The sequence below is a fragment of the Octopus sinensis genome, linkage group LG26 (genome assembly GCF_006345805.1).
Source record: "Octopus sinensis linkage group LG26, ASM634580v1, whole genome shotgun sequence".
Lineage (NCBI taxonomy): Eukaryota > Metazoa > Mollusca > Cephalopoda > Octopoda > Octopodidae > Octopus > Octopus sinensis.
In genome coordinates, this window is record NC_043022.1 from 21,188,908 (window position 1) to 21,203,988 (window position 15,081).

Sequence of the window (15,081 nt, forward strand, 5' to 3'; positions counted from 1 at the left end):
CTATCCACCACGTATAAAATCCTAACATCTATCCTGGCGGAGAAAACATATGCATTCATGGAGAAGAACGATATTTTTCCCATTGAACAAAAAGGGTGCCGCCGAGGCTCTTACGGATGCAAAGATCAACTGCTAATCATCATATGATCCTGAGAACTGTCACAACAAGCGCAGAAATCTCAGCACCGCATGGATTGATATAAAAAGGCCTTCAACAGTATACCGCATCCATGGATCTTGGAGATCGCTAGACATCTTCAAAATTTCCCCTGTGATTTCAAACTTCCTGAAGCACAATGTGTCGTTGTGGAATACGAATCTCCAATTATACACTCTAATGGAGTACTTGCCTCAGAAAATATAAACATCAACTGTGGATTTTTCAAGGTGACTCACTTTCACCTTTAATATTCTGCATAGCCCTAAACCCCTTACAAGTGAATTAAACAGAACAGGGTATGGGTATAAAATTGCCAATAAAAAATAAGCCATCTATTTTATATGGATGACTTAAAACTTTATGGTAAAGACAATAATGAACTTGAAGGCCTATTGCGCACCGTGAAAGCATTCAGCGATGACATCGGGATGGAGTTTGGACTTGAGAAGTGTGCCAAGGCCACTTTCCAGAAAGGGAAAGTGAAGACCACAAATTCAGTCGTGTTAGATGTTGACACAGTCATAAGAGAGCTTGAGCAAGAACAAACATACAAATATTTAGGGATAAATGAAGGCTCTGGTATTCAGCATGCAAGCATGAAAGAGAAGATCAGGAAGGAATGTTATAGGAGAGTTCGTGCAGTCCTGAAATCTGAACTAAATGCACGTAACAAGGTGTTAGCTATAAATTCCTTAGCAGTTCCAGTTGTTACTTATAGCTACAATGTGTTGAACTGGAATATGAGTGAAGTAAAGAATATAGATAGGAAAATACGCAAGCTGCTGAGGTGTAATAGGATGCACCACCCAAAGGCAGACGTAGATCGCCTTACCTTCCCAGAGCCCAAGGAGGTCGAGGCCTGATCCAATTTGAACTAGCTTACAAAACAACCACCATTGGACTGGCCAAATATCTCGAAATATCGAATGACTGGATGCTAAAGCTCGTGGAAAATCACGAGAGGCGAAAGAAGCTTCATTCTATCATAAAGGAAAGCAAAAAATTTGCTATTGATCTCGTGCAGGATACCCAAACTGAACAACCCGAGGGAAGTACGGCAACTATTGTTGCAAAGAAGGTGAAAATGATGGCAACGAAAAAAGCGCACGAGCAATGGCTGATAGGTGGGAGGAGAAACCTCTGCACGGCAAATATGTGACCCGCAGCAAACAAGCTGATGTTGACCAGAAGCAAACCCATCAGTGGCTACGGAGCTCAGGGCTAAAAGCAGAGAGCGAAGGTTTCATCCTGGCTGCTCAAGATCAAAGCCTATTAACCCGGAACTACCAGGCCAATGTGATGAAAAATAGAGCAGACCCAAAATGCCGATTCTGCAATGACATGATTGAAACAGTGGACCATCTAATCTCTGGATGTAAAGTCTTAGCACCAGTGGAGTATAAATTAAGAGATGACAGAGTTGGCCAATATCTACACTGGCTAATAAGTCGGCATTACAATATCAAAACTGCCGACAAGTGGTATAATCACCACCCTGAGGCTGTAACTGAAGGAGAAAATGTAACCATTCTGTGGGACTTTCCAGTACATACAGACCGAACCATCAAGGCCAATAAACAGATATTGTTGTGAAAGACCAAAACAATAAAGTTTGCTTATTGATCAACATGAGCATCCCCTGTGATCATAATATCTCAGCGAAAGAGTTTGACAAGCTCAGAAAATATAAAGACCTACTCATTGAAATGAGAAAATGTGGCATCTCAAGGCGGTTACAATACCAGTGATCGTAGGAGCACTAGGAATGATCAAGAAGGGAACCGAAAATTATATGAGAATGATCCATGGCTTACCATCCCTGCAAGAAGTGCAAAAGATCGTCTTAACTGGTACATCACATGTATTGAGAAGAGCATTGTCGATGTGAGAATTGTTGCTGCTCATGTATTTTAATTTAAAAAAAAAAAAAAAAAATGAACGAACTATTGAGTTTGGTGTAATGGCCTACCGATGTATACTATGAGTTTCTTTGCCCTAGGAGTCGGGAAGACACTCGGCAAGAAATGGAAGCAAATTCGAAAGAAGAAAAAAAAAAATAATAATGATAATAATAATAATAATGATGATGATGATGATGATGATGATGATAAATGCCCTGATGCAGTACCAGGCAGTGGTTCTCATGGCTTCTGGTCTTAAGTGATTGGAAGTGTTATCATGTACATTGTTTTGTCTTGGTATAAAAGATGGGCTACAGTAAATATTCTGCTCAATACCACAGATTTGTTTGTCAGTTGTTTGACCATAACCAGTTGAGCATGTCCCTTAGTGGCTGACGATATGTGGGATTGTTACCAGCATCGCCTTAATGGCACCTGTGCCATTGGCATGTGTAAAAAGATTCGAGCGAGGTCATTGCCAGTACCGCCTGACTGGCCCCCGTGCCAGTGGCACGTAAAACCACCCACTACACTCTCGGAGTGGTTGGCGATAGGAAGGGCATCCAGCTGTAGAAACTCTGCCAGATCAGACTGGAGCCTGGTGCAGCCATCTGGTTCGCCAGCCCTCAGTCAAACCATCCAACCCATGCTAGCATGGAAAGCGGACGTTAAACAATGATGATGATGATGATGATGATGCTGTGGATGATGATGGTTATGATAATGATGACGATAACACTGTTCATGACAATGATGATGATGATGCTGATTGTAATGGTCACAAAAGAAGGCATCCGGAGTACTAACCTGATGTATGTAGTGTATCTAAATACCGACAAGATGCCAGCTTCACTGTCTTCAGATTATACTCGGCAGATGTCCCACCAATGACAATAGCTAAATGGTAAGGAGGGCAGGCAGCAGTGCCTAGGGTCTTTGAAAAATAAAAATAGACACTATAAAAATATTACAAAAAAAGACAAAAAACCAACAGGAATGTCTTAAAGATATCGCAACATCTGGTTAAAGATAAGTTATTGTGTCAATGTGTTAATCCTGTAGCATTTAAGCTGACCATATCTGGCCAAAATATTCTGCCTGTTTTATCATCAAACCAGTAAGATCTGACCGCCCACATCTACCCTACAATATGGTTCTAAAAATAAACAATCGCATTGTTGAAATCTTGAGGCCATGAAATAATATGTGATTAATTAAAATTGATGTGAATAAATAAGCATTAGGTTGTCCCAAAAGTTTGTAAACACTTGCGAAAATTGAATTTTTACTCGCCAAGTACTAACAAAAACAAAAATTATTCCTCAAAATAATGACCATTATTTTCCAAGACTTTCTACGAACTTTTGGGACAACCTTATATTACAACTGACAGGTTTTGATCTGAATGCTAAAGGCTTAAACTAGCCATTATTCAGCCCAAATATTCTACATGCTTTATGTACAGACTAGCCATATCCAACCTCACACACTAACTCTACAATGTTAATCTTTGCGTCCCCAAAGTCCATCCCCTCCTCACCGTGGTGGGGACGCTGGCAACGGGTAGTGTCAGGGCTATGCCGTTGGGAACTTTGATTCCTGGTAGGGCCACCCAAGGTGGATTGGTCTGACACCGAGTGGTATTAGGGCCACGACCCGGGAGACGAGGCTCTGGTGAAAATCCTCAGAGTGTCTGTTTCGGCAACCAGTGGCTCCTCGGTTGTTCTGTCCCTGCGTCTGCGGACAATCTGTGGCAAACAGGATGTCTCTACATGCAGGATTGTTGGGGATTGCTTGTGTAATCCACATATTCCCACGAAACTTCTTCCATGCCTCGAAGGTGGTAGAAGAAGCCGACTCAACTCACCCAGGGTGAATGTCACCACAAGTACAAGTAAGTACAAATATTCTACATGCTTTATGTACAGACTGGCCATATCCAACTTCACACACTAACTCTAAAATGTTAATCTAAAAATAAACAAGGACATCATCAAAATCTCAAAGCCACAAGGTTAATAATGCATGATTATTCAAAACAATGTGAATAGATAAGCATTACATTTGATGGAGAAATCTGAATGATAAAGGATTAAACCAATTGTATGCACCTGACATATGCTAACGTGTATGCAGCCAGACTTTTCACACAGATATTTGTTATGATTTATAATCTATAAAATCCAAAATTTGACCAAATATAGCGATTTAAAAAATTTTCAACAGCGTTGCAGAGCCTGAAAAAAATATTTAACTGCAAAGTTCCTTACACACCTTTCTTTCATCCCTATTTTGCAACAATATATTGATTCGGGGTAACCAATTTCGAAATTTGCATTTTTGCTCCATCTTACTGTACAAAGATGTTACACATGTTATGACTCATTTGGCATGTTCTCAGCACAAGAAAATATTAGTAGCACATAACGTGTAATGTGTCTCATCATCATCATTGTTTAACGTCCGCTTTCCATGCTAGCATGGGTTGGACGGTTCGACTGGGGTCTGGGAAGCCAGGAGGCTGCACCAGGCCCAGTCTGATCTGGCAGTGTTTCTACAGCTGGATGCCCTTCCTAATGCCAACCACTCCGTGAGTGTAGTCGGAGCTTCTTACGTGCCAGGCGAGGCTGGCAACAGCCACGATCAGTTGGTGCCTTTTATGTGCCACCGGCACGGAGGCCAGTCAGGGCAGTGCTGGCAACGGCACGTTCGGATGGTTCTTTTATGTGGCACTGGCACTGGTATCACAACTACAATTTCCATTGATTTTTGAGCGATTTCGATTTTGATTCAGATTTCACTTGCCTCAACAGGTCTTCGCAAGCAGTGTTTTGTGTCCCAAGAAGGAAAGGTATGCATAAGTGGGCTGGCTACATCCCAGGTAGAGGCCACGGGTTATGGCCTCACTTGTCCTACGGGTCTACTCACGCACAGCATACTTCCAAATCTCTATTAAATAATATTCATCTCTCACTAGATGGAGTACTTTTTTTGTTTATCTTACCATCACATTACATTATACACACACACACACAAACACACGAAAGGTTTCTTTGGATTCTGCCGATCTATTCTGCTAAATATTTCATAAGCAAAATCTTGAGCTAAACAAAACATAGTAAGATAACAAATTTTACCTTAATCTTTTCGTCAAAGAATTGGAGAAGTTTTTCAGGATTAAGGAGGGCTTTGGTTTGTTGGAAAAGAAATGTCTTGTTGGCAGAACCACCACCTTTGGCTAAGAAGAGAAAGTCATAATGATTGCTGTTGGTGGAATAGATTTCAATCTGAGCAGGTAGATTGGTACCAGTGTTGACTTCTTTGTACATATCTAATGGCGCCACCTGGAAGTATACAAAGAAATAACAACAACAATGATAATGATAATAATAATACTCCTTTCTACTATAGGTTCAAGGGCTGAAGTTTTGGCGGAATTTCAACTCAGAATGTAAAGACAAATGAAATGCCACTAAGCACCCACACTCTCTCTTTTACTTGTTTCAGTCATTTGACTGTGGCCATGCTGGAGCACCGCCTTTAGTCGAGGAAATCGACCCCGGGACTTATTCTTTGTAAGCCCAGTACTTATTCTATTGGTCTCTTTTGCCGAACCGCTAAGTGACGGGGACGTAAACACACCAGCATCGGTTGTCAAGCAATGCTAGAGGGACAAACACAGACACACAAGCACACACATATACATATATACGACAGGCTTCTTTCAGTTTCCGTCTACCAAATCCACTCGCAAGGCTTTGTTCGGCCCAAGGCTATAGCAGAAGACACTTGCCCAAGATGCCACGCAGTGGGACTGAACCCGAAACCATGTGATTGGTAAGCAAGCTACTTACCACACAGCCACTCCTGCACCTACTAATAAAAAAATTTACACAAAAGGCTTACCTGCGAATATCGTAGATTGTTCCGTGTGAAAGCATTGTAGATTCCTTGAGACAGTGCTACATCATCTGGTTCCCCAGTTGTCCACACATATTGTCCTTTCTTGCCTAAATAGGAGAAGCAAAAAATAAAAAAATAAAAAATAAGGAAAACATGCAGCTGTAGCTATGTGGTAAGAAGCTTGCTTCCCAACCACATGGTTCCAGGTTGTATCATCATCATCATCATCATTTAACATCCGTTTTCCGTGCTAGCACGGGTTGGACGGTTCAACTGGGGTCTGGGAAGCCAGGAGGCTGCAGCAGCCTCCAGTCTGATCTGGCAGTGTTTCTACCAGCTGGATGCCCTTCCTAACGCCAACCACTCCGTGAGTGTCGTGGGTGCTTTTTACGTGCCACCGGCGCAGGTGCCAGGGGAGTCTGGCAGTGGCCACGATCGGTTGGTGCTTTTTACGTGCCACCAGCACAGAAGCCAGTCAAGGTGGCGCTGGCATCGGCCATGTTCGGATGGTGCTTTTTACGTGCCACCAGCACAGAAGCCAGTCAAGGCGGCGCTGGCATCGGCCACGTTCGGTTGGTGCTTTTTACGTGCCACCAGCACAGAAGCCAGTTAAGGTGGCGCTGGCATCGGCCACTTTCGGTTGGTGCTTTTTACGTGCCACCAGCACAGAAGCCAGTCAAGATGGCGCTGGCATCGGCCACGTTCGGTTGGTGCTTTTTACGTGCCACATTGTATGTGTGTATGAATGGTAAAAAGCTTGCTTTCCAACCACATGGCTATGGGATCAGTCCCACTGCGTGGCACATTGGAGAAGTGTCTTCTACTATAGCCTCGGTGGAGGCACATGGCCTAGTGGTTAGAGCAGGGGACTCGCGGGTTCGAATCTCAGACCGGGCGATGTGTGCGTTTATAAGCAAAAACACCTAAGCTCCACGCGGCTCCGGCAGAAGGTAATGGCGAAACTTCTGCTGACTCTTTCACCACAACCTTCTCTCACTCTTTCCTCCTGTATCTTGCAGCTCACCTGCGATGGACTGGTGTCCCGTCCAGGTGGGGAACCTATACGCTAAGAAACCAGCCCTTATGAGCCAGGCATGGCTTGAGAAGGAACAAACAAACAAAAAAAACTATAGCCTCAGGTTGACCAAAACCTTGGGAGTGGATTTGGTGGATGGAAACTGAAAAATGCCCATCGTATTGGTGTGAGTCTTTGAGCCTGTATTTGTTGACCCCTCACCACCGCCACTTGACAACTGTTGTTGTTGGTGTGTTTATGTTCTTGTAACTTATCGTTTCAGCAAAAGAGACCGATAGAATAAGCACCACTCATAAAATATCAGCGTTAATGACTTGTTGGCATTAGTGTTTCGTTATGTAACCTTAATATACTACAAAATATGGACAAGTGAGACCATAACCTGTGGCCTCTACCTGGGATGTAGCCAGCCTACTTATGCATACCTGTCCTTCTTGGGACACAAAACTCTGCTTGCGAAGACCTGTTGAGGCAAGTGAAATTGAAATCACTCAAAAATCAATGGAAATTGTAGTTGTGATACCAGTGCCGGTGGCATGTAAAAGAACCATCCGAACATAGCCAATACCAGCACCGCCTCGACTGGGCCTCCGTGGCACGTAAAAAGCACCAACCAATCATGGCCGTTGCCAGCCAGGCCTGGCACCTGTGCCGGTGGCACGTAAAAAGCACCCACTACACTCATGGAGTGGTTGGCGTTAGGAAGGGCATCCAGCTGTAGAAACATTGCCAGATAAGACTGGGCCTGGTGCAGCCTAGTGGCTTCCCAGACCCCAGTTGAACTGTCCAACCCATGCCAGCATGGAAAGCGGACGCTAAACGATGATGATGATGATGATGAACCATTATGAACTACAAAGCATATTAAATGTTTTTATTTGTAAACTAGATGACCCAGTGCTGTCAAAAATGATGGCTAATTGTAGTATTTTATATATAAATATTGAGTCAAGTACATCAACATCAAAATAAACATCAAATGGAAATTGTAGTTGTGATACCTGTGCCGGTGGCACATAAAAAGCACCATCTGAATGTGGCCGATGCCAGCGCCGCCTTGACTGGCTTCTGTGCCAGTGGCATGTAAAAAGCACCATCTGAACGTGGCTGATGCCAGCACCACCTTGACTGGCTTCTGTGCTGGTGGCACGTAAAAAGCACCAACCAATCTCTATAACTGGACTGCTAAGTTATGGAGCTGTAAGCATACCAACAGCAGTTATCAGGTAGTGATGGGAGACAAATGCAGACAGAAAGATACACATACACAGTGGGCTTCTTTCAGTTTCCTTCTACCAAATCCACTCACAAGGCTTTGGTTGGCCAGAGGCTATCGTAGGAGACACTTGCCCAAGGCTGCCATGCAATGAGACTGAACCTGGAGCCATGTGATTAGAAAGCAAACTTCTTACCATACAGCCATGCTTCCACCTACACACATATTTATATAGGGAAGGGCATCCAGCCATAGAAACCATGCCACAACAAACTGATGGAGTCTGGACAGGTCCCTGCTAGTGGTTGGCATTAGGAAGGGCATCCAGCCATAGAAACCATGCCACAACAAACTGATGGAGTCTGGACAGGTCCCTGCTAGTGGTTGGCATTAGGAAGGGCATCCAGCCATAGAAACCATTCCACAACAAACTGATGGAGTCTGGACAGGTCCCTGCTAGTGGTTGGCATTAGGAAGGGCATCCAGCCATAGAAACCATGCCACAACAAACTGATGGAGTCTGGACAGGTCCCTGCTAGTGGTTGGCATTAGGAAGGGCATCCAGCCATAGAAACCATGCCACAACAAACTGATGGAGTCTGGACAGGTCCCTGCTAGTGGTTGGCATTAGGAAGGGCATCCAGCCATAGAAACCATGCCACAACAAACTGATGGAGTCTGGACAGGTCCCTGCTAGTGGTTGGCATTAGGAAGGGCATCCAGCCATAGAAACCATGCCACAACAAACTGATGGAGTCTGGACAGGTCCCTGCTAGTGGTTGGCATTAGGAAGGGCATCCAACCATAGAAACCATGCCACAACAAACTGATGGAGTCTGGACAGGTCCCTGCTAGTGGTTGGCATTAGGAAGGGCATCCAGCCATAGAAACCATGCCACAACAAACTGATGGAGTCTGGACAGGTCCCTGCTAGCCAGCTCCATGTCAAACTGTCTTACCCATGCCAGCACGGAAAGCGGATGTTAGATGACATTGACGATATATGATGCATCTCATATTGGTACTTACCCATACAGATAGCCGTTCCTGTATCCTGACAGCCTGGCAGTATCATGTTGGCAGCAATGTTGGCATTCTTTAGCAACTCCAGGGCTACAAATTTGTCATTTTTTGAAGCTTCTGGATCCCTGAGAATATTTGATAATTGCTGAAAAATTAGACAAAAAGAGACCAATAAATACCGGATCTTTTCGGTTTGAAAAGGCAGTTTTTAACATAATTTCTAGGTAACTAAAAAATTTTAAACTTCGTATACTGGTAGAATGTGTTTATAAAACATCTTTTTCTCTTGGCTTTATTGAGAAAATTCTATAGTTTGTAAGATATTTGTTGTTTTTTTTTTCTTCAATTTCTGCAATTTCAACCAATCGATGACGTCTGTTGAGGTAAAAAACATTCCGTGCCGTATGAATATGTCCCTCGTTTAAGAAACAGATTGGGCTTATTTACATTTGTGAAGAAGAAGAAGAAGAAAAGAAGAAGAAGAAGAAGAAGAAGAAGAAGAAGAAAAGAAGAAGAAGAAGAAGAAGAAGAAGAAGAAGAAGAAGAAGAAGAAGAAGAAGAAGAAGAAGAAGAAGAAGAAGAAGAAGAAGAAGAAGAAGAAGAAGAAGAAGAAGAAGAAGAAGAAGAAGAAGAAGAAGAAGAAGAAGAAGAAGATTTTGATTGTGTGGACCCCAAAAAGCTGATAAGGACCCTGGTTGAGAACTATTACAGCAGAAAAAAAAAAAGAACAAGAGACTGTAAAAATAGTTACCTGTAGATGACCTGGCCTCAGTAAGTGTTCAATGTCCACGATGGCCCTCTCTGCCAAAAGAGTCAGTGCTTGTGAATCAATTTGCAGTACCTTCTTACCGTTGACGTTGACTGTTTCTACATAATCACCTGTACAGGTGAGAGTGGAAAAAAAACATTAGGAATATAATGACCTGGTCACGGCATGCCAGCATGTCTAGTTAAAAAAAGAAGCTATGTCCAACTACTTCGGACAAATTACTCAAAGTCTGAGAGTAAATAAAAAAAATATTCAATCCATAAATGTCAGTCCAACAAAATATATATTTGGTAGTTTCTGATGAGCCCTACATGAAAAAGAAAGTATAGTTTGTCTGACTAACAATTATGGTGTGGCTGTGTGGTAGGAAGTTTGCTTCTTAACCATTCTTCCTCACAACAGTCAACATGAAATGGACACACACATATGCGTGCGTGCACGCATACATTCATGCATGCATCCATACATACGTGCACATATACATACTTCGTACATACATATATACATGCATGCATACATACACACATACATACACGCATGTATGCATACATGCACATATACATACTTCGTACATACATATACATACATACACACATACATACATGCATGCATACATGCACATATACATACTTCGTACATATATATACATACATACATATATACATGCATGCATGCATACATACAGACACACATACATACTCACACACACATACATACACACACACACACACATACATACATACATACACACATACATACACACATACATATATACATGCATGCATGCATACATACACACACACACACACACACACATATATGAGGACGTGCTGAAAAGTTTCTGAAAGACCTGATTGGAGGCCCAAGCTTCCAAATTGTTTTACAGGGTTTAGAAAATCTGAAGGGCCACTGCAATAAATGTGAGAATCTGAGAGGGGAATATGTTGAATAAAATCCTAATTAGCTGATCCTCCTGTATTCTTTTTACCCAAAGCCAGGAACTTTGCAATATACCCTCGTATGTGTACATACCTATTTCTTTACTACCCACAAGGGCTAAATACAGAGGGGACAAACAAGGACAGACATAGGTATTAAGTCGATTATATCGACCCCAGTGCGTAACTGGTTCTTAATTTATCGACCCCGAAAGGATGAAAGGCAAAGTCGACCTTGGCGGAATTTGAACTCGGAACGTAACGGCAGACGAAATACCGCTAAGCATTTCGCCCCGCGTGCTAACGTTTCTGCCAGCTTGCCGCCTTCAAAATACCCTCGTATGTGTACATACCATCATCATCATCATCATTGTTTAATATCTGCTTTCCATGCTGGCATGGGCTGGACGGTTTCACTGAGGACTGGCAAGCCAGTAGGCTGTGCTAGGCTCCAATCTGATCTGGCAAGGTTTCTACAGCTGGATATCCTTCCTAATGCCAACCACTCCGAGAGTGTAGCAAGTGCTTTTTACGTGCCACCCGTATGAGGGCCATGCTTGAATGGTGCTTTTTACATTCCACCGGCACAGGAGCCAGTGAGGCAGCACTGGCAACGACCACACTTGAATGGTGTTTTTTATGTGCCACCAGCACAGGAGCCAGTGAGGTGGGGCTTGCATCAACCATGCTCGAATGGTACTCTTTACGTGCCACTGGCATGGGTGCCAGTAAGGCAGTACTGGCATTGGCCACGACATTGATTTCATTTGACTCAACAGGTCTTCTCAAGCAGTTTATTGCCCAATGATTGAAGGGTACTCTTAAATGGGCCGGTTATGCTACACTAGCATAGGCCATGGTTACGGTCTCACTTGGCTTGCTTGGTCTTCTCATATCTCCAAAGGTCTTGTTTGCTTATCATCGCCTCCATGAGGCCCAACGTTCAAAGTTCGTGCTTCACCACCTCATACCAGGTCTGACCTAATGAGTTGGATAAAATAAACACTAGGGAAAGTACAGAGGTCAATAGAATAACTAAACCCCTCCTCGAAGACAGTGCTCCAGCATGGTTGCAGCCCAAGGAATGAAATTGGTAAAAGAAATACAAGAATAAAATGATACAAACCTGAAATTTTCTTCCATGGAACCTCTGGTTTTGCTTCGAAGTCCATTATGTCTTGGAAGATGAAGGGTTTTGTAGTGGCTGCTTTTGCCAATGTCCGTTCTAAGTGTAGGAAGTGGCGGGCGGCAACGCATCTCCGGCCAAAGTGTGATAGCCATCGGGAACAGCACAACATCTAAAGAGTGAGAGAGTGAGACAGACATATAGATAAATAGATAGATAGACAGATAGATAGATAGATAAATATACAGATAGATAGATAGATAAATAAATAGATAGACAGATAGATAGACAGATAAATAGACAGACAGATAGATAGATAGATAGATAGATAAATAGATAGATAGACAGACAGATAGATAGACAGACAGATAAATAGACAGATAGATAGATAAATAGATAGATAGACAGACAGATAGACAGACAGACAGATAGATAGACAGACAGATAGACAGACAGACAGATAGATAGATACATACATACATACAGTAGATAGAAAGTGAAGGTCTCGCATTTTTGCATCTTATTTATTTATTCGGCAAGGGGGCATTTAAGTAAACTGACCATGCAGAGGCTTCCACGTTAAGATTGAGTTATCAATGTCATTCAACCTCCGAAATGGTCACACCTTGAGTCAAAAGGTATTCCAAACGTGACTCCCCCGCTTTTTTTCTTCTTCAATTTAGATATAGAGTATCCAACATGTCCTTCCTTTCTGTAACACGGTAGGGTGCAAATTGTGGGAGATTTGATTACTAATGTAACCAAGTAGAAAGACTTAGAAATGATTCTGGCATACTTTACAAAAGTGAAACCTCATAACTTTCAGAAAAACGGTTATTTTGTATCTCTTTTACTCTTTCACTTGTTTCAGTCATTTGACTGCGGCCATGCTGGAGCACCGCCTTTTTTAATCGAGTAAGTCGACCCCAGGACTTATTCGTTGTAAGCCTAGTACTTATTCTATCAGTCACCTTTGTTGAACCGCTAAGTTACGGGGACGTAAACACACCAGCATCGGTTGTCAAGCAATGGTGGGGGGGACAAACACACATATATATATATATACATATATACAACGGGCTTCTTTCAGCTTCCATCTACCAAATACACTCACAAGGCTTTGGTCGTCCCGAGGCTATAGTAGAAGACACTTGCCCAAGGTGCCACGCAGTGGGAATGAACCTGGAACCATGTGGTTGGTAAGCAAGCTACTTACCACACAGCCACCTACAAATACCTTTCAGATGAGATAGATTTACAATCATATCGGAATTTATTGTAGAAAAGAGAAATGGTGAGCGCGTACACATACACACTGACAGGCCTCACATATATATCTGCTAAATGAAATTTGAAAATTTGATAAAAATTGATGTACGTCAGTATAAATGTGTGAGTGATCACAAGTTTTATTATTTTTTTTTACATTAGATTCTGATATAATCGTAATCTATACTATCTGAAAGGTATTTGTTGAACATTTCAATAAAAAATATTCATTTTTGTTAAAGTTATGAGGAAATAAAGTCAGAGGGTGGTAGCACTTGTGAAAGTATGTCGAGATTCTTTGCATCGTAATTATATTACAATGTAAAATATGGATCTTTTCGGTTTGGACGGCAGTTTTTTCTAGCGGTATCATATAGGGTTAATATAGGGCGTAACAAATATCAGAAAATCAAAAAAAAAATGTGTGTAATAGGTGTAAAACAACTTCCTATGAACGAATATGAAAAAAAAAATTCGCGCACGCGAAAGGGGGGTGGGGGAAAGGCCTCGGAAAATTCACATCGGGAAGTTCCGAAAGCGTCTGAGGAGCTGACCCGGGCACCAAAACAAAAAAAAAATAGTGTAATATGTGTAAAACAACTTGCTCTAAACGAATATGACAAAAAAAAAATGCGCTCTCGCGAAAGAGGGGTGGGGGAGAGGCCTCGGAATATTTATATCGGGAATTTCCGAAAGCGTCTGAACCGGGCACAAAAACAAAAACAGCGTAATAGGTGTAAAACAACTTGCTCTAAACGACTATCATGAAAAAAATGCGCGCTCGCGAAAGGGGGGTGGGGGAGAGGCTTCGGAAATTTCACATCTTCAGTCCACGGCCTTTAAACTAAGAAAAAATAGTGTAATTGGTGTAAAACTACTTGTTCTAAACGAGTATCAAGAACACACACTCACACATGAATCATAACTCCGTATTTCGCAAAAAAAAAAAATAAAGAGAAGAGAAGAAATTCTGGAAAAAGTGAAGAAATGTTGGATCTCATTCCTTGGTTAAAGCTATTTTAAACATTAAATTTATGCTTTTCTTTGAAATAGTTCAGATATATGCAATTCTTCTCACTTATTAAGATGCATTTATCAGAAAAAAAGAGACAGAAAAAATTATTATTTTGTGTCAATCCTTCCCTAATTATCCTTTATTAATTAGTTTTGGCGTGTATTTTTTTCCCAAATTTATTTTTTCACCTTTACAACACTGTTTAGTAAAGCAATTAATTATCTTTATAATTTGCATATTTGACTTATTAATCAAAATTCTCTAGATGTAATATATACTAAGTAATGCATCCTTCATTTATGTGTTCCGTTCTGTATTATGCATGCGTGACTCTTTGTATGTAAGTGTGTTTAACTGTGCACATGAATGTGAATATTAAAGAACATATTTATTTACTATGATTGTTATTTTCAGAACAAATAAATCTTTTAGCTGTTATGTTATTGATGTTATTATTATTGCTAGTTAAAGGGTGGTGACTTGGCTGAATATTTTGAGTCTTGTAGTATGTAGTTGTGTTAGTCAATATTCTGAGTTCAAATCCAACTCATTTCTTTATCATCATTATCGATGGACCACTCAAAGAGGTATGTATACATTATCATTTTCGTAACATAATTTCTGTAGTATTTCAAGATGTTTCTGACACGTATTTTGATTCACATGGCGGAGATCCAACATTTCTTCACTTTTTCCAGAATTTCTTCTCTTTATTATTTTTTTTT

The 15,081-nt window shown here is 41.6% G+C and overlaps 1 protein-coding gene across 2 annotated transcripts in view; it reads right to left on the reverse strand.

Moving 5' to 3' along the window:
• LOC115224882 (fumarate hydratase class I, aerobic) overlaps positions 1–15,081 on the reverse strand; it is a 30,028-nt gene that overhangs the window by 13,097 nt on the left and 1,850 nt on the right. For both annotated transcript variants that reach the window (XM_036513624.1, XM_029795838.2), the window contains exons 2-7: positions 12,073–12,244; positions 9,991–10,118; positions 9,246–9,384; positions 5,968–6,071; positions 5,199–5,405; positions 2,869–2,995 (exon numbers count right to left, since the gene is read on the reverse strand). In XM_036513624.1, the coding sequence (XP_036369517.1) occupies positions 2,869–2,995; positions 5,199–5,405; positions 5,968–6,071; positions 9,246–9,384; positions 9,991–10,118; positions 12,073–12,244 (877 nt within the window). The remainder of the gene's footprint in view (positions 1–2,868; positions 2,996–5,198; positions 5,406–5,967; positions 6,072–9,245; positions 9,385–9,990; positions 10,119–12,072; positions 12,245–15,081) is intronic.